The sequence below is a fragment of the Protopterus annectens genome, chromosome 9.part0 (assembly GCF_019279795.1).
Source record: "Protopterus annectens isolate FY-2018-M chromosome 9.part0, PAN1.0, whole genome shotgun sequence".
NCBI lineage: Eukaryota > Metazoa > Chordata > Ceratodontiformes > Protopteridae > Protopterus > Protopterus annectens.
The window spans coordinates 1,255,137,451-1,255,156,076 of NC_056743.1; the positions used below are offsets into that span (position 1 = coordinate 1,255,137,451).

At 44.0% G+C, this 18,626-nt stretch overlaps 1 protein-coding gene across 1 annotated transcript in view; it reads right to left on the reverse strand.

Annotated features, from left to right (window-relative positions):
* Positions 1-18,626, reverse strand: part of SSRP1 (structure specific recognition protein 1) — a gene marked incomplete in the record, with an annotated part of 1,053,281 nt that overhangs the window by 372,310 nt on the left and 662,345 nt on the right. Inside the window, 1 exon segment of the mRNA XM_044084178.1 lies at positions 2,098-2,224. Within this exon segment, the coding sequence (XP_043940113.1) occupies positions 2,098-2,224 (127 nt within the window).

The window sequence follows — 18,626 nt, forward strand, 5'->3', positions numbered from 1 at the left end:
TGTTTGCTGAAAGTATGTACAGAACTCCAGGTAGCAGCTTCTAGGATGTCCGTGTGGTAGGAACGCCTCTGAGAAAGGCTTTGGAAGTAGATGCAGCCCTAGTGGAGTGAGGTCTGATCCCCTGGGGGATAGCTTTTCCATGGTGCTTATAGCAGAAATTAATGCAATGGCTTATCCATTTAGAAATGATTTGTTTTGAAATAGCCTTCCCCTCCGCCCCTGCAGCAAATGCTACCAGCAGTTCAGATTTTTCTTTGAGGATTAGTCCTTTCCAAGTAGAATCCAAGTTGTCTGTGCACATCCAACAAATGCAGAACCCGTTCCCCTTTGTTCTGTGGATTGGGAAAGAAGGTTGGCAAATGAATGGACTGATTAAGAGCCACACTGGATACCACCTTGGGCATGAAGGATGGATTGGTTTTGAGTGACACCCTGTCCGCATGAAAGATGATGAAAGGCTCCACTGCCATAAGGGCCTGTAATTCAGATACCCTTCTAGCTGAAGTGATTCCCTAAAAGGAAAGCTGTCTTCCAAGAAAGAAATTTTAAATCTGCAGTAGCAGCTGGCTCAAAAGGAGGTAGAGTGAGTTTCTCCAATACAAAGTTAAGGTCCCAGGCTGGGGTTGGAGCTCTCTTGGGTGGTCTCAAATTTTTGGCCCCTCTGGGGTACTGCCTGAGCAGTGGATGAGAGAAGAGGGGGGGTTCTGTTTTATGTTGTTGTCTCTTTCGGCTTTTCCCGGTTAGGGGTCGCCACAGCAGAACTCCAATCCGCTAATGATTGGCAGTTGATTTTTACGTGGTGAGTTGCCAGCCCTAATGCACAACCTTCAACGAAGCTATGCCCATTCACGCATGTCTCCATGCAGAAGACACTCTAGCTGAGAGTAGAACCGGTCAGCGTCCAATAGAGGCGACAACGCTACTGCAGCACCACCGTTCTGTGTTATAATGAGCTGAAATGGCTGAGGCATGGATTTTAATGGAGGAAAAAGACAGGCTCTTGTGAAGCATCTCAGTTAAGTATTGTAAAATCTGATACATTGGGCGCTGCTGTGCTCATCCCTTGAGAATGGTTCCAGGCACAGAATATTTTCCATTTTTCAGCGTACGATTTTCTAGTACTAGGTCTCCTTGCCTCTAGGATGACATCCATCACAGGTTTGCTGAGGGATGGTAAGGGAGAGTTTAAGTAATTAGCCAGGCTGCAAGGTTCAGTGTTGGAAGCTGAGGCTGCAGGATCTGGTTTTCCTGCAGAGAGAGCAGGGAAGGAGTCTGAGGCAGGTGCAATGGAAGTAACTGACACTGCGCAGGAGGGGGTACCAGTGTTGGTGCGGCCAGTCTGGAGCAATCAAAATCATCCTTGGTTTGTCCTGCTTGACTTTTAGTAGCACTTTGGAGAGAAGAGGCAGCGGGGGGGGGGTGGGCATAGACTGATAGGTTTTTCCAGCTGAAGGACAGAGCATCCATTGTGCAACATTTGTCCAACTGGAAGTTCTGGAGGGAGGCAACCGGGTATATATCTGGGCTCCCCCATTTGCTTGTCAATATGTTGAAAATCCTTGGTTAGTTTCCACTCGTGTGGGTCCATGAGGTTTCTGCTTAGTCCGTCTGCCACCGTATTAGTACAAATGAAAATCTTTGAGGCATTTGCTTTCCACAAGTAATGCAATTATTAGCTTTTACTGACATCAAAAAGGAGCAAGAAAAAGTTTCTCCAACGGGGTACTTGACTTTTAGTTGAAGACTTTGGTTCTGAAACTCAAAAACGAACATTTCAGGAGTCTGCAGACTGGCGCTTGCGAATTGCTTCTGCTTCGGGCACCGCACGGCAAGAAAGACTGATGTAATGGTGTCGGCTGCATGTTTTATGCCCCTGATGACCTGACATCATGGAAGAAGGGACAACAAACGACGCAGGACCCAAGACTTTGTTAATCAGGCCGACTGAGGGCAACCTGCAAGCAGATTACCCAAATGTAATGACTGCAACAGTGAAACACGAAGAACATCACTAGAAAGCAAAAATAAAAACCTAAGCACACACAAATACCAAATACCCAAAACGACAGGCAAAACTAATTGCCTTCATTTACATACCTCCTTTTTCTTCCTGGGCTTCTTTTCCTTCACTATTTTTGGCTTTTTCGCTGGCTTCTTCTCTTCCTCTTCTTCACTTCCTTCTTCATTCTCACTGCCCGAGCTTCCAGAAGCTTTACTATCATATCTAAACACAAACCAAGATAATCTTGACTTTTCAATCCACATATGAAAATAAGTGTAATATTCAAAAACCTCTTAGTGCTTGTGCACAAACCAGTGCATCTCAACATTCCTAACTCATTAATCAATGAGTCAGCAAAAGACCCTCTTACACTACCCCAGAGTTCCTATTCTAGAAAAAACGGCTTCCCAGATCACAGTGGTATGGAAACTGTCACTATACCTCGGGTAATAAGACAGTGTTGATGAGAAGGTTATATTCAGTACAAACTAAAGGAATCTATCTCTCTCTCCATCTATAATTCCATTTTAAGCATTGCCAGCAAGGATTCATTTAAATTACTTCAGGACATTCTTCTCTATTGATCTTGAATCTTTCCTGGTACTCTGCATTCATCACTGGCCTCTTCCCCCTGAATTCTGAAACTCACTCACTGCTGTGCTATTTGCATCCATTATTTAGGTGAAGAATCCAGAACTACCCATCACACTCCTAGTGTAACTTCAGCAATATAATCCAAAACTATTCCTCTAGTCGCTACACTTTTCAACTCTAATTTAATGCATCAGTGAGGAAGGACTCTAAGAATTAATCTTTAAATCACAACTCAAGAGTTTTCTAAACAACCTTAGTACTAGCTCTATAACAATGCATGCAATGACTGAAGAGGCTGTTCCTTAATTTTTTTTGTTTCACAGCAGTTTTACCAAATCAAAATCAACAATCTGTTCTTTCAGCTGTACGTTAACTTATCCAAAGCTTTTGTGTAAATATCCTAGAATGTTCACTTCCAAAGATCAATTCATAGCAGTGCATCTCAACATACTAATGCACTCACAATGGAATATAACTAGAATAAACATAACCCAGACAGCAATGCACTTGAATGAAGCTAAAATAATTTATTGGCAAGTTCTAATTCTGTCTGTGAGAAAATGGTTATAGTACCAACAAACTTTTCTAATGTCCTTTTTTCTAATGTCCTTTGACAGATTTTCCTCTGTCCATGTGTAAAGCATAGAGGAATTTCACTGCCTTAAGGCTTTAAAGAGTCCTGACACTCCAGTCCTGTAGGTAAATTTACAAAGAATGCTGCCCCACTCACCCAGATAAAATGTCAGGTCACTATGCAGTATACCTTGCTAGCCACAGCAAACATCTACTTCATCGTGGAATCAACAAGCTATGCCTTTTGCTGCACTTTCCCCCACCTCAGCATATTATTCAGGTCACCATGTGCTGTACTGTTAACCACATTGGAATCCTGTTGACCAGTACTGTCCTCACCCTCCCCTTGTTGGATTTTGCAAGTCATCATGTCACTATAGACACAGTATTGTCAAATTCAGAAACGAGTGCCATATTTTTATAGGGGCATAGCAAATATAAGACAAATGAGTCTTGATACCATTTACGCTTTGACAATACTCCTTCCCCCCTAGAATATACCTCCTCTGACAAGGAGGTCTCACCAGTCAAATCAGAGGTATATTTATGTATACCCAGCCATTCATCCAGTTCCCTTCTGAAGGAAAATAATGCATCAACACTACTTAACTTGTTTCATGAGTTTACTCCAGAGATGGGGAAGGCTCAGCATAATGAACCTCGGTCTCTACTGGATTTTATTTACTTACTGATGAAAGACTTGGGGCACCTAGTTCTGGTACCTGTGGGACTATTTGACATGTGGAGATACAACACATTAAGAACCACCGGGTCCTTACTGGCATAAGAGACATGGCACAGAACCCTTGGGGTCTTTCAAGTGGATATATATGTCTATTGAGGTATATTCTAAAGGAATAATGGGCCAAATACAAGGGGACAATGACCTCTTTATGGCCAATGATATTCCTTTGGCAATTGACTCTGCAGAAGTAGAAGGACTTTCTGACTACTGTCATTACAAGATAATCAAAGGAGAAGGAATTATCAAAGTCCCAAGGTTTTTAACATTTTGGAGTAGGATTTTTTCTACACTGTATGCCTGGGAAGGTTGTGTGCTGTGTACCAATGTGATAATACTGCATAAGAGGGGAAAAAACTTACATAAGCAAAAAGGGTTGAGGCCATGAGGCTTGTTAGGACCCTTAGTGGCCATCCATCACAGGTAAACACTTCCAAAATCACATGCAGGAATTTCCCTCCCTCAATCTCAATACTGCCCCCTCCATCACTCTCTGGCAGAAAAGAACAGCACACTTCATGGATGGGTAGATTTCTCGGATACAAGTATGGTGAAAGGTTTTATGGGGACTGTGATGATGTGTAGTGCCAGCTGTACCAAAGGGAGTAAGCCAGTGCATGGCTAACATATGCCAGCAGACTTAGCTGGAGTTTTGTAAAAAATATATATGCAATTTGAATATCAAACTGATTTTTACAGATGCTTGTTCATAGGTAGGTACTAGGCTATCGGCCCTAGGGCCCATACAAGCCTAGCCAAAAAATGTACCCTGGCTTTCGCCACCCAAGAAAATTATTTTCCTGTGCCCCTGTCGAGCAGAGCCACAGAAGTGATCCCTGGGGTGAATTTCCCATTTCCCAAACAATCAAGATTTTTCTTGAAGATTGTGCTAAAAATACATTTGTAACATTGCTTATGTTAAAAATTATTAACAGTGGGTCCTGCTGGACAGAAATGAAATGTACATGTGTGTCAGACTACATTGTTATAACTCATTAAATGTATATATTGTAAGAGGATACTGGAAGGGAAGGGGTCAAGTTCAGCCCAGCCACCTTCAGAAAAACAGCCTGAAATAAAATTTCTTGGTTTAGGCCATAAAGATTTTCTCACAGGTCTGAATGCTGCCACAGAATATGTTAAGTTTCTGCCAGTGAATATGTTGTTAGTTTCTGCAGGAAGGGTGGAAGTGCTGGAATTGCTTTACAGTTTCCAGAAACTGTAATAGACTTTAAAGTTCTACGTGTGTACTGTGACATCAGTGCCAGATCCTGGCTCAGTTTCTAATGAGGTGGTAGTGTGGGAACCAGTCAGGTGACCAGAAGTGATATTCTGCAGCCAGCACTGAAATTGCATTTAAATATTAGTGGGAAATGGGATAAATGCACTCTGTTTTTGGACCTGACAAGGGCCACTAATCCATCTTACTAAAGCAAGGCAAGATTAGGTAATTCTTGAGTCAGTTAGAAAATATAGTCAGATTAGCTAATGTACTTTTTTCTGCATCTGAGTCTTTCCACTGGAGTAAATTTTTATTCTCCCTGTGATTAAAACTTTGGCGTTTACTGTACATAGCTATTCAGTATTTTCATGCTTTTTTAAATTTATTAAATATATTGAAACCTTTCATTGTGGCTGGTCTTTTAAAAAATATTTAACGTTAGATAGTACTTGCATTCATTTAGTGGTACTATGGTTTAAGAAAAGTACAGTTGTGTACACTTACCATAAATGTAGATGCAGTCATCACATTTGGGTTATCTGCCTGCAGGTGGCCCTCAGTCGGCCTGAATACCAGAGTCTTGGGATTTCTGCATTGGATGCTGTCGCTTCTTCCATGATGTCAGGTTGTCAGGGGTATAAAACATGCAGCAAACACCATTATATAGGTTTTTCTTGCCCCAGAAGTCAGGAGCCCCCACAACAGGAAGCAATTACATGGTGTGGAACACCCCCAGTAGAAAGTAAATACCAATGCTACAAGATATGGCCAACCAAAAGAAAAAGGTAGAAGTATAGAGAAGTCAGGGGGCTGGAGGGAAGATAACCAGGACTGCAACGGTGAATACACTTGAACATCTACATTTAAGGTAAGTATACACAACTGTACTATGTTCTTCGTGTTTCACTGTTGCAGTCATCATATTTGGGTTGATTCCCAAAGCGGAGGATGGCTGGAGGCAGTCAAGAAGCATTAGGGCTGACAAGCAGGCCCTGTAAGACTGCTGTGACAAATCCAGCTCTGGATTTAGGAAAGATAGGAAAGTGGTAATGCTTGGTGAAGATGTGTACAGAGCTCCAGGTTGCAGCTTCCAGGATGTCCCTGATAGGGACTCCCCTGAGAAATGCTGTAGAGGTTGATGTAGCCCTAGTGGAATGTGTTCTGATCCCCTGTAGGGTAGGGTTCCCATGGTGTTTGTAGCAGAAATGGATGCAGTGTGCTATCCAATTAGAAATGGTTTGCTTTGAAATGGCCTTGCCCTCTGCCTGTGTAGCAAAGCTGACTAGCAGCTGGTCAGATTTTCAGAAAGGTTTAGTCCTGTCCAGATAGAACCTAAGCTGCCTGTGCACGTTCAAGGAGTGCAGGATCATTTCCCCTTTATTCTGAGGATTAGGGAAAAAGGTTGGCAAATGAATGGATTGGTTAATAGTCACACTAGACACCACCTTGGGCATAAATGATGGGTTAGTCCTGAGGGAAACCTGTCCGCATGGAAGATAATGAAGGGTTCCATGGCCATAAGGGTCTGTAATTCACTCTTTTTGCTGAAGTAATAGCTAGAAAGTAAAGCTGTTTTCCAGGAGAGGAATTGTAAACTCTGCTGAAGCAACAGGTTCAATACAAAGTTAAGATCCCAGGCTGGAGTGGGAGCTCTCGGGGGGGGTGGGGGGGGGATCTTATATTTTTGGCTCCTCTCAGGAACTGTTTGACCAGAGGATGAGAAGAGGGGTGGGGCTCAGTATTATAATGAGCTGAGATGGCAGAGGCATGAATCTTAACAAAAGAGAAGGATGGGCCCTTTGTGGAGCATTTCTGTTAGGTAATCTAATATGCGAGGTAAGCTGGGCACAGTTGTGTCCATTCAGAGACTGGCTCCAAAAACAGTATCTAACATTTTCCTGAATAGGATTTTCTAGTAGTAGGCCTCCTTGCCTCAAGGATGACATCCAGCACCTGTTTACTGAGGATTGCTGGTGCTGAGTTCAGGGGATGAGCCAGGCTGCTAGGTTCAGGGTTTGTAGCGGAGGATGCAAAATCTGGCCCTCCTGCTGGGACAGCAGGGAGGGGGTCTGAGGCAGGTGCCATGGTGGCAGCCCTGTCATACTGCACAAAAGTGGGTACCAGTGCTGGTATGGCCAGTCTGTTGCAATCAGGATTGCCCTTGGCTTGTCCTGTTTGATCTTTAATAGAACCTTCGAGAGGAGGGGCAGAGGGGGAAAGGCATAGATTGAGAGGTTTTCCCATGTAAAGGACAGGACATCCACTTTCCAAGCTTGGTTGTGGGGAGTTCTGGTGCAATATTTGCTCAATTGATAGTTCTGAGGGGAAGCGAAGAGGTCCACCTCTGGTGCCACCCCACCTGTGGATCAGAAGCTTGAATGATTTGGGTTCCAGTTTCCACTCGTGTGGGTCCGTTAGATTTCTGCTCAAGTCACCTGCCAGTGAATTTAGTTTGCCTGGCAGGAACGGAGCTTGCAGGTGCACTTGATTGCTCAAGGGTGTGTTCCACAGAGTCATGGCTAAACTGCAGAGTGGGTAGGAACGGGTTCCCCCATGCTTGTTTATGTACCATATAACTGTGGTGCTGTGTCTATCAATAGTTGCCCTGGAAGAATAAGGCATTTGAAGGCTGTCAGAGCATTCTGTACAGCTAACATTTCTTTTTGATTGATATGCAGGTGCATTTGCTTTGGGCTCCATTTGCCTTGACTGCATTGTCCTGCCATGTGAGCCCCCCATGCATATAGTCTGATGCGTCTCTTAGGGTTTGGCCGGCAGGGGGTTGAGTGAAAGGGAGCCCTTTGTTGTGGTAGCAGGCCTCTACCCACCAAAGGAACTCTGCCTTTAGGCAAGGAATGATAGGAATCATTGTTTCCAGATCCTGAGAATGTTGACACCAGAGACTTTTTAAGCACCATTAAAGTTTCCTCATATGGAGTCTTGCATATGGGATTAGTAGAATGCAAGGGGCCATGAACCCTAGGGCTTGCAGTATTTTTCTTGCAGATAGCTAGGCTTTTGTGGCCAGTAGATTGAAGTAGTTTGTAAATAAATTTGTTTTTCCTGGAGTGAAGAATGCCATCTGGGAAGCTGAGTTCAAGCTTGCTCCCAGGAATACAATCTGTTGGCTGGGTACCAGATGTGATTTATTTTCGTTGCTGGTGTACCCCAGTGAAGTTAGAAGTCTCTACAAATGTCAGGTGCTGGAGTAGCAATTCCAGACTGTCCGCCTGAATCAGCAATCGTCCAAGTATGAGTAAATTTGAATTTTTCTCTGCGTGCAACATGCAATGGCTGCAACTAAGCATTTTGTGAATACCCTCGGCGCAGTAGATAAGCCACAGGGAAGTGCAGAGAACTGATAGTGCATAGAGCCTGCTCCGAAATGTAGATATTTCCTGCAGGATTCCATTATGGGGATGTGCAGATAAGCTTCTTTTAAGTCTAGGGTGACTAGCCCCAAGCCCTTGGCTAGCATAGGGAGCAATTGTTGGAGAGTACGCATTTTGAATCTTGGAACCACCAGGAAGGTGTTGAGAATAGACAGATCCAGGGCAGGGCGCCAGGAGTTTTTTTTTTTTTTTTCCTGGGTACCAGAAACAGTCTGGAGTAAAAACCTTGCTCCCTTTGCTCTGCTGGGACAGGCTGAAGAGCCTTGACACTGAGAAGAGAAAGAACTTGTTTTGGGGCCTCTGCCCACTGGTTTGGTGGGAGGTCTAGCCCTCTGCTTGGGGTTAAGCAGTGAGTAGAAGTAGAATCTGTACCCCTGGGATACAATGTTCAAGACCCATCTGTCCTGGGTGATGTATTCCCAGTTTTTTTGCATGCAGGGCAAGTTTTGCTCCTAAGGGTGCAAGTCTTTTGGCAAGGCTTGGAAGAGTTAAGGATAAGTCATTGTCAGATTTTAATATAGGCTGGTGGGCTTGCTAGTCCATTTTAGAGGTGGGAGCTCTCCATTGCGTAGATCAGTGCATACCTTGAAACAGTAATCTTGGTGGTCTGCTGCCCCTGGGTTTGGCCTAAGAAGGTCTGGGAGAGACTGGAAAGGACCAGTTTTTAGTAGGCCAATGCCTACTGAATCTAGGTGGCTGTACCTGTAGGAAATCTTTAACAGTTTGCATGGATTTAGCATTTTCCTCCATCTTTTTGAGGACGACTTCTGCTTTATTGCCAAACAGGCGTTCTTGGTTTAACGCTGCATCTTGTAATTTTGCTTTGACATGGTCTAGCAAGATTTGTTACTTACGCCAACCATGTCTTCTAAAAACAGACCCAATGACAGCAGCCCTGCAAGATGTTTCCAAGTCATCAAAACCACATTGCAAAGTATGTTTTCCAACTTGGTTAGCAGCATGCATTAACTCTTGAAAATCCTTATGTTCTGCAGAAATCAGGAATCAACATCATTTTCTGTCTAATTAGCTCCATAATATGTTACTGATACTTTAACATATGAAACTGGCAATTGATGCCAAGAGTAGCAGAAGTGTATACCTTTTTACCCCATATGTCTAAAGTCCTAGAGTCCCTGTCCGAAGGGGTAGGGTTTTTGGCTGTTGTAGCCTTAATGCCTTTAGGTCCCTCGGAAATGGTCTCTGGATCCGCAGTAGGATTCTTAAAGAAAACTTTGTGGAGTCAGGTACTCTCTGTAGTACCTATCAGGTTTCCTGGGAGCTGGAGGCAAAGTATCAGGGGTAATGCTGCATTTCAAGAAGACATCATCTACAATTTCCAGAACAGGAGGGATAGCTAGAGGCCTGTGCTGAGGCAAGTTTAAAAATTCCATGAGTCTCTTTTTAGACTGTGGGTAGTCCTAGCACTCCCAGCAGAAATGCTCTCTAAGGGTATGCAGGGCTTTACCAAAAGAAAAATCTTCTGGTGGGGAAGCAGAGGGAATGAAATCCTCTGCATCAGAATCCTCATAGGTAGATAAGGGTATGTCCTGGTAATCAGGAGGATCAGAGTCAACACTCATGATCTGAAGAGTAAGGAGGAAAATCAGTTCTATGTCTTTTTGTGGGGGAAGGCTGGCTTCCCCTAATTAAAGTAACAAGATCTTCAGCCATTCTAAGCATTTGCTTCTGAGGCATGTGGGCCTGAGAATGTGCTTTGGTCGTTGGTTTCCTAGGCGTAGTGCGAACTCTAGGCCTGAGAAATTCGACATTTTTGGTTTGAAACAAAGTAGTTGGTTTAATATGAAAACCGAAAGGCCTGAATATACCCTCAGAAGCCGGTGCCTGCACAGCAGCTCTGGACCCATCCAAGGTAGAGACATCCACAGGTTCCATAGTCAAAGCAGCATCTCGCGGCATACCGGACTCTGAATGGGTCTCAGTAGAGGCCTGAAAATCTGTAGAAGTGGGCATCAGGTGCTGCAAAAGCACCTCACTGAGGATTGGCGGACTGTCGACTAGCTTAACGGAAGCAACGGCAGTTTTGGACCTATGCGGTCTGTTCTTTGTCTTTATCCTTATTTTTTTTCGGAAGATCGGTGTCAGATGGCTTATTGACGCCATTTCGGAATATGGAGAACGAAAGTGAAAGAATTTAGTGACAAAGATAGTCCGACGACTATTAGTTCGGGCGTTGAACATGGCACAAAACTGAGTGATGAACGTCGTGGTCTGAACCTAAACAGGTGACACAGTAAGAATGACAATCTCTGTGAGGCATTTGCTTTCCACAGGCAAGACAATTATTAACTTTGACATCGGTTAGAGCAAGAAAAAGGATCCCCAATGGGGTACTTCTCTTTTAGAAGACTTCAGGTCTGAAACCTGAAAAATGAAAATTTCAGGAGGCGGACGACCAGCACTTGCTAACTGCTTCTGCTTCGGACACTGCACGGCAAGAAAAACTGATGTAATGGCATCAGCTGCATGTTTTATACCCCAGACGACCTGACGTCATGGAAGAAGCGACAGCATCAGATGCAGAAATCCCAAGACTCTGGTATTCAAGCCAACTGAGGGCTACCTGCAGGCAGATAACCCAAATGTGATAACTGAAACAATGAAACACTAAGAACATGGAAGGGCTGGTGCAAACAGAAACCCTGTTTTCTATGGAAAAATTATACAAGGTGGCTGACTAGACAAAGCTTAGCATTCAGAAACTTGCCTAGCAGATGTAACAGCAAAGTACAGTTTTGTACCTACCATAAATGTAGATGTTAGAGTGTTCACACTGCTGCAGTCATTACACTTGGGTTATCCTGCCGTTAGGAGGTCCCGCAGTCGGCCAGAGTGCCAAAGTCTTGGTCCGGCGTCAGTTGCTGTTGCTTCCTCCCTGACGTCAGTGCGCCAGGGGTATGTAAGATGCATCAGACACCATTTTCTTCAGTTTTTCTTGCCCCAGATGTCAGGTGCCCCCAAGTAGGTAGGCAATACATACTGCTAATAAAACATATATAAAAAACAAAAATAAAAACACCTTCAGTTACAAGCAAATACACCACAAAGGTTGTACAGCACAGAAAGGTATAGATGAGTCCAGCTAGGACAGAGGGGATGGAGGGAGGGTAACCTGGACTGCAGCAGTGTGAACACTCGAGCATCTGCATTTATGGTAGGTACAAAACTGTACTATGTTCATCGTGTTACACTGCTGTAGTCATTAAACTTGGGTAGAATCCCAAAGCTAAGGTTGGGTGGCTGGTCAATAGTTAGGATTGGCTATGAGGCCCTGCAGAACTGCAGTGGTGAATCCTGCTCTGGATTTGGAAATGCTTGGTAAAGGTGTGCACTGAACTCCAAGTTGCAGCCTCCAAAATTTCCTTGGTTGGTACTCCTCTGAGAAAGGCTGTTGAAGTGGCTGTTGCTCTGGTAGAATGTGGCCTAATGTTATTAGGGACTGATTTTCCATGCTGTGTGTAGCAGTAACGAATACAGTCTCCAATCCATTTGGAAATAGTCTGCTTTGAGACAGCCTTGCCCTGTGATCCTGCAGCATATGCTACAAACAGTTGCTCAGTTTTCCTGAAAGCTTTTGTTTTGTCCAAGAAGTGTAGCTGCCTGTGTATGTCCAAAGAGTGCAGAAGTTTCTTCCTTTTATTCTGGGGGTTTGGATAAAAAGTTTGCAAATGGATGGTTTGGTTAAGAGCCACACTAGATACCACCTTTGGCATAAAGGTAGGGTTTGTCCTTAAAGAAACCCTGTCCTGATGAAAAATTACAAAAGGTTCCACTGCCATTAATGCCTGTAGCTCAGACTCTTCGTGCTGAAGTTACTGCCAGGAGCAGAGCTGTTTTCCACGATAAAAATTTTAGATCGGCTGTATTGTCTGGCTCAAAAGGTGGCAGGGTCAGTTTTTCCAAAACAAAATTGAGGTCCCAAGTTGGTGCTCTCCGGGGCGGTCTTATGTTTTTAGCCCCTCTAAGGTACTGCTTTAGCAAGGGATGAGAGAATAAAGGAGAGTCCGTGTTGTAATGTGCTGAAATGGCAGAGGCGTGGATCTTAATTGATGAGAAGGATAGGCCTTTGTCCAGCATCTCAGTTAAGTATTGTAAAATCTGAGGAATGTTTGGGACAAGAGGGTCAAGGCTTTGAGCCTGGTTGCAGGCACATAATCTCTTCCATTTTTCTGAGTAAGATTTCCTGGTGCTAGGCCTCCAAAATGACATCCATAACAGCTTTAGGGAGAGGTGTTGCCTCTGACTAATGAATCTGCCATGCAGCCAGGTTTAGGGTTTTCAGCTGACCATGCAGGATCAGATTGTTTTGTTGAGTCAGAAGGTGTGAAATTTGAGGCAAAATCCATGGTGGGCCTTGAGCTAAGTTGTTTAAGATTGGGTACCACTGCTGGCATGGCCAGTCTGGAGCAATCAGGATCATCTGTGGTTTTTCTTGTCGGGCTTTTAGGAGTACCTTTGAAAGGAGAGGCAGTGGTGGGAAGGCAAACTTTTAGGCTTTTCCAGCTGAACGAAAGAGCATCCACTTTCCATGCTTGTGTGTGGCAAGTCCTTGTGCAGAATTTTTGTAGTTGGCAATTCAGTGGGGAGGCAAAAAGATCTATGTCTGGGCATCCCCATTTTTGCGTTACCATGCTGAAGATTTGTGGATTCAATTTCCATTTGCAAGGGTCCATGATATTTCTGCTTAGTCTGCCAGATTATTTTTCTTTCCTGGCAGGAATTGTGCTTGCAGATGAACTTGATAAGTTAGAGCTGTGTTCCACAAGGTCATGGTTTGCCTGCATAGGGGATAAGAATGAGTGCCCCCTTGCTTGTTTATGTACCACATTACTGTGGTGTTGTCCGCCTTTAATAATAATTGTCCTGGATGCAGAAGGTCCTTGAAAGCTGTTAGGGCATTTTGAACAGCCAACATCTCTTTTTGATTGATGTGAAGATGCCTTTGGTCTGTGGTCCACTTGCCCTGAATACATTTTCCTGCCATGTGCGCTCCCCAGACGTAATCCAAAGCATCTGTTGTTAGAGTCTGCCTGGCTGTGGGTAGAGTGAAAGGCTGACCCTTGTTGAGGTGACATGCCTGTGCCCACCATCGAAACTCCTGTTGTAGGCAGGGAATTATTGGTATTACTGCTTCTAAACTGTGAGAGTGTCGAGTCCAAACACTTTTTAGGTACCATTGTAATTTCCTCATATGCAGTCTGGCATATGGTATTAGTAGTATGCAGGATGCCATGAATCCCAGGGCCTGCAGAATTTTTCTTCCAGGGAGATGGGACTTTGCCAGTAATTGAAAATATTGAGTCAGTTGTCCTTGTTTGTCTGGCGTGAGATAAGCCATCTGGGCCCGTTGTATTTAAGCTGGCACCCGGGAATATTATCTGTTGTGAGGGCACTAGTTTTGACTTATTTTCGTTTACTGTGTACCCTAGAGAAATTAGCAACCTTTTTACAAACGCCAGATTCTTTAGAAGAATGTCCTTTCTCTCTGCTTGAATGAGGCAGTCGTCCAGGTATGGATATATTTGGATTCCTTTTTGTCTGCAAAATGCAATTACTGGTGCCAGGCACTTTGTAAAGACCCTGGGCGCAGTAGATAAGCCAAAAGGCAGTGCAGAGAATTGGTAGTGCATTGTACCAGCTTTGAATCTGAGGTATCTTCTGCAATCTTGTCTGATAGGGACATGCAGGTATGCCTCTTTGAGGTCCAAAGTAACAAGCCAAGCCTTCTTGCCCAGCATGGGAAGAAGCTGCTGTAGTGTCAACATTTTGAATTTCGGAACATCCAGGTAAGTATTAGAGTTGAAAGGTCTAGTATGCGTATCCAGGCTTTGTCCTTTCTGGGGACCAGGAAGAGTCTCGAGTAAAATCCTTGTCCTTGTTCCTGCTGTGGTACGTTTTCAATAGCTCATGTCAATGAGGGCTTAAATTGGTTTTTGAGCCTCTGCCCATTGATTTTGTGGCAGGTTTGGCATTCCTTTTAGCCTTGGTAAAGTGTGAAAGTGGAACCTGTAACCTTGACACAATATTCAGAACCCATTTGTCTTGGGTGATTGTTTGCCAATTTTGATAAAAAAGTGCTAGTTTTCCCCCTAAGGGGGCTGCCACAAGGGGAGTGCTTGGCATACGAAGGGGGAAGTCATTGCGACTGTTTCCTGTAAGGTTGAGACCTGTCCTCACCTGCTTTTGGGGTTGAGGTACCCCACTGTCGTTTTCTGTTAGAGCCTTGAGGTTGAGATCTGCCTCTTGGGCGTCTATCAGTCTCTCTGTGGCCTGACACTGGAAAGGACCAATTCTTTGTAGGCCAATTTCTGCTAAATCGAGGTGGCTGTACCTCTAAGAAATATCTGACTTTGCATAGATTTAGCTTTATCCTCCATTCTCGAACACCTCTTCTGCCTCAACACCAAACAAGGTATCAATGCTGTAAAGGAGCATCCAACAATTTTGCCTTAACATGATCAGGTAAACTGTTCTTTTAACCAAGCATGTCTTAGAATCACAGAACATGTAACTGCAGCTCTACAAGAGGCCTCTAAAGAATCAAAACCACATTGCAGAGTAGGTTTTCCCACCTGTTCAACTGCATGCAATAAATCCTGCACTTCTTTATAGTCAGGAGCTTCTCAGCTTGCAAGCATTTTCTGTTTCAACAGCCATTAAATACTGTTGGTACTTAAGCATGTGAAACTGGCAATTTAAAGCCCTTACTGCTAAAGTTGCAGAAGTGTAAACTTTCTTCCCCCGTCTATCCAATGCTCTAGAATCTCTGTCAGAGAGGACTGGATTTTTTGCAATGGAAGCCTTAACCCCTTTGGGACCCTGTGAAATGGTTTCTGGGTCAGCAGAAAGGTTTTTATAAAGAAACTTGAGAGTCAGGGACTCTATAATACCTATCTGGCTTGGCTGGTGCAGGGGGCAAAGAATCAGGAGATAAGCTGGATTCAGAGAACACATCATCCACAATATCTAACACAGGCGGAATAGCCAGGGGCCTGTGCTGAGGCAATAAAAGGAAGTCCCTGAGCCTTTTCTTGGATTCTGAATAATCCTGACTTTCCCAATGGAAATGCTCCCTCATGGTATGTAAAGTTTCTCCAAAAGAGTAATCCTCAGGAGGAGAGGCTGAAGGGATAGATTCTTCAGCATCAGAGTCCTCATAGGGGGGTAGAGAGTATCCCTGGTCTGAAGAGGAATCAGAGGAAATGGAAACCTGATCAGAGGAATCATAGTCTGTATCCTGCCTAGGCCTTTTCTCAGGAGGGGGATGGGAACCCCTTATTAGAGTAATGAGGTCTTCGGCCATTTTAAGCATCTGTTTCTTAGGCATGGAGGACTGTCCAGGAGAATGCTGTACTTGCTTCTTTGTCTTCAATGGTGGTTTTGTCTCGGCTGTTGCTTTAATGGTAAATTTTGAAGGTCTGAAAACACCCTCAGAAGCTGATGCCTGCTCAGCAGCTCTGAACCCATCTGAGGTACTAGTTTCCGTAGGCCCAATACCTTGAGTTTCCAGATGCCTAGTCTCCACGTGGGAGTCGGAGGTGGCCTGTGGCTCTGAGGTAGCGGGTGTCAGGGGCTGCGAAAGCGCATCACTGAGAACCGGCGACTGGCCTAGAAGAGGCTTAGCCGTTGGTTTTGTACCTCGGATGCCTGTCTATCCTTGTCTTTGCTTTAAGAATAGCGGTAGTTGGTTGTTCCGATGGCATTGTATAATTGAACCTTTGGCCAAAGTGCAAAGCAAAATCAAAACGTCGTTTTATAGTGTGTTTGTTAAATCTAGCACAAAACCGGCAACTAGTGACTTTGTGATCAGGGCCTAGGCATGGAATACAGTAAGAATGGAAGTCCTTATGAGGTATTTGCTTCCCACAAGAAGTACAATTATTAACTTTTTCTGACATCGGTCCGAGGCAAGAAAAAAGTTTCCCCAATGGGGTACTTAGCTATATTGAAGACTTTGGATCTGAAATTCGACTTTGAAAATCTCAGGAGTCGGCCAACTGGCACTTGCGAACTGCTTTTGCTTCAGGCGGCAAGAAAGACTGAAGAAAATGGCGTCGGATGCATCTTATATACCCCTGGCGCACTGACGTCAGGGAAGAAGCAACAGCAACTGACGCCGGACCAAGACTTTGGAACTCTGGCCGACTGCGGGACCGCCTGACGGCAGGAAAACCCAAGTGTAATGACTGCAGCAGTGTAACACGATGAAATTCTGCAAAAAGGGTTTTCCAGGACAAAAAAAAATGTGTTTGCTGCAAGTTCAAAGGGAGACAGAGTTAAAGCATGGAAAAGAACTTAACTCCCAAGGAGAGGTGGGGGCCTTGACAGGTGGTCTGAGCAAAAAATGTCATTGGGGAAGGCCTTGCACAACTACTAAAGGGAGGACAAGGACAAATGATATACATAAAAAGTGCAGCTTGACTGTAGAGTATCTTGCTCATTATGGAAAATGGAAGCCAGAAAATCTAACACCGCAAGAAAGAGTGCTGAAAAGGGATCAAAGTGCCTCTCATTGGCCCAGATAGAAGATAGTTTCCACTTGCTCTTGTATAACTTCCTAATGCAGTCCTTTTGTAAGGACGTGTACAACCTGAGCAGAAAGCCTAAAAGTACAGTTTTGTACCAACCATAAATGTAGATGTCCGATAGTTATGCATCTGCAGTCATCACATATGGGTTGTCCTGCCTCAGGCAGCCCTTCGGTCGGCCAGATTCCAAAGTCTGGGTCTGGCCTCGGCTGATGTCGCACTTTCCCCGATGTCAGAGCGTATGGGGTATAAAAGCATCAGCCGACGCAATCTTCCTCAGTTTTTCTTGCCCCAGATGCCAGGTGCCCTCTAAGAAGGCTAAATTTGAAGAAATGCAATAAATTCCAAACATTTGCAAATATATATATATATATATATATATATATATATATATATATATATATATATATATACACACACATATATATATATATATACACACACACACAGAAATACACCATAATAGATCCCCCAGCTAGCTAATAGAGGGGTAAGCACCCTAGGAATACCATAGATGGGAAGGAGGGAGGGTAAACCTGACTGCAGATGCATACCTATCGGACATCTACATTTATGGTATGTACAAAACTGTACTATGTCCTTCAAGGATGCATCTGCAGTCATCACATATGTGTAGAATACCATAGCCAATCTGGGGGTGGAGGAACTAAGTAAAGGATGGTGTAGTTAATATACCCTGCAGGACTGCCGTAGCAAAACCTGCTCTGGATCTGGAGTATAAAGGTAAACTGTAATGCTTGGCAAATGTATGCACGGAGCTCCATGTAGCAGCTTCTAAAATGTCCTTGGTAGCCACCCCTCTTAGGAAGGCTGTGGTGGTGGCTGTGGCTCTCGTGGAATGAGGTCTAATGTTTGCAGGAACAGTTTTTCCATGAAAGGAGTAACAAAAACGAATGCAATTTCCTATCCATTTTGAAATTGTCTGTTTTGAAATTGCTTTTCCTTGTGCCCCAGCAGCATATGCTACAAACAATTGGTCAGTCTTTCTGTAACTTTTAGTTCTGTCCAAATAGTAGCGTAATTGTCTGTGTATGTCCAGAGTGTGTAGAAGTTTCTCCCCTTTATTTTGTGGATTTGGGAAGAATGTAGGCAAGTGAATTGCTTGGTTCAAGGATACCCTGGATACCACCTTTGGCATAAATGTAGGATTGGTTCTCAATGAAACTCTGTCTTGATGGAAGATAAGAAATGGCTGCACTGCCATTAAAGCTTGTAACTCAGAGACTCTTCTTGCTGAGGTAATGGCCAGAAGGAATGCAGTTTTCCAAGACAAACTGTAGCTCCGCCGATGCTGCTGGTTCAAAGGGAGGAAGTGTTAGTTTTTCCAGCACAAAGTTAAGGTCCCAAGTAGGTAAAGGTGGTTTCCTTGGAGGATTGATATGTTTGATTCCTCTTAGAAACTGTCTTAGGAGAGGATGCGAGAAGACAGGCGGATTAACATAGTATTCTGCTGAAATTGCTGAGGCATGTATCTTAATGGAAGAATAAGACAGGCCATTGTGGAACAATTCTGCCAAGTATTCCAGTATAT